This window comes from Myotis brandtii, unplaced genomic scaffold (genome assembly GCF_000412655.1).
Source record: "Myotis brandtii unplaced genomic scaffold, ASM41265v1 scaffold909, whole genome shotgun sequence".
NCBI lineage: Eukaryota > Metazoa > Chordata > Mammalia > Chiroptera > Vespertilionidae > Myotis > Myotis brandtii.
This window is the reverse complement of record NW_005371742.1, coordinates 123,432-123,951: the sequence shown is the minus strand read 5'-3', so window position 1 is coordinate 123,951 and position 520 is coordinate 123,432. Positions and strand designations below refer to the sequence as shown.

The window sequence follows — 520 nt, the reverse complement described above, 5'->3', positions numbered from 1 at the left end:
CCCCCCCCCCCCCCCCCCCCCCCCCCCCTTTTTTTTGTTGTCGCGGTTTGGGAGCATCGTTTTCATGTGATTTTGTCTTCCTTTTTCATGGACAGTACCTGCACCCTTAGCAGAACGGAGTTGGCTTCTGTTTTCCGTTAGCGCTTCGCTGCACGGACAAATGCATACAAATGCATTTAGGAGCCCACAGGACAAGGCGTGGAAAGGTCTCCCACACGGCAAAAACGTAAGTAGCCCACCCGCAGGGGCGGGGGTCACACCAGCCGCTCTCCCCACCCCGGGACCCGCTGAGCCGGACGGAGTTTGTGCTCCGGCTTCTTGGCACTTTCTGAAGTTGGGAGCCGCAAGCAGCCGTGGCATCTTCCTCTCCTCTCCTCAATTTGTAAAACACCGCGTTTGAAAGGAAGCCTCCTGCCGGCGGGTCTCCCAGAGAGTTTATGTTGAAAAGATCCTGTGGTTCCGGAGGGAACGCTTGGTGGCCTGGGTCCCGACGCGGGCGGCAGCGGCTCCCGCAGCTCCG

General features: G+C 59.4%; 1 protein-coding gene across 1 annotated transcript in view; it reads left to right on the top strand.

Annotated features, from left to right (window-relative positions):
- LOC102250919 (collagen alpha-1(XXIV) chain) overlaps positions 1 to 520 on the top strand; it is a 113,041-nt gene that overhangs the window by 400 nt on the left and 112,121 nt on the right. The window contains exon 2 of the mRNA XM_014532756.1: positions 96 to 226. Coding sequence (XP_014388242.1) covers positions 171 to 226 — 56 coding nt within the window. The 5' untranslated portion in view covers positions 96 to 170. The remainder of the gene's footprint in view (positions 1 to 95; positions 227 to 520) is intronic.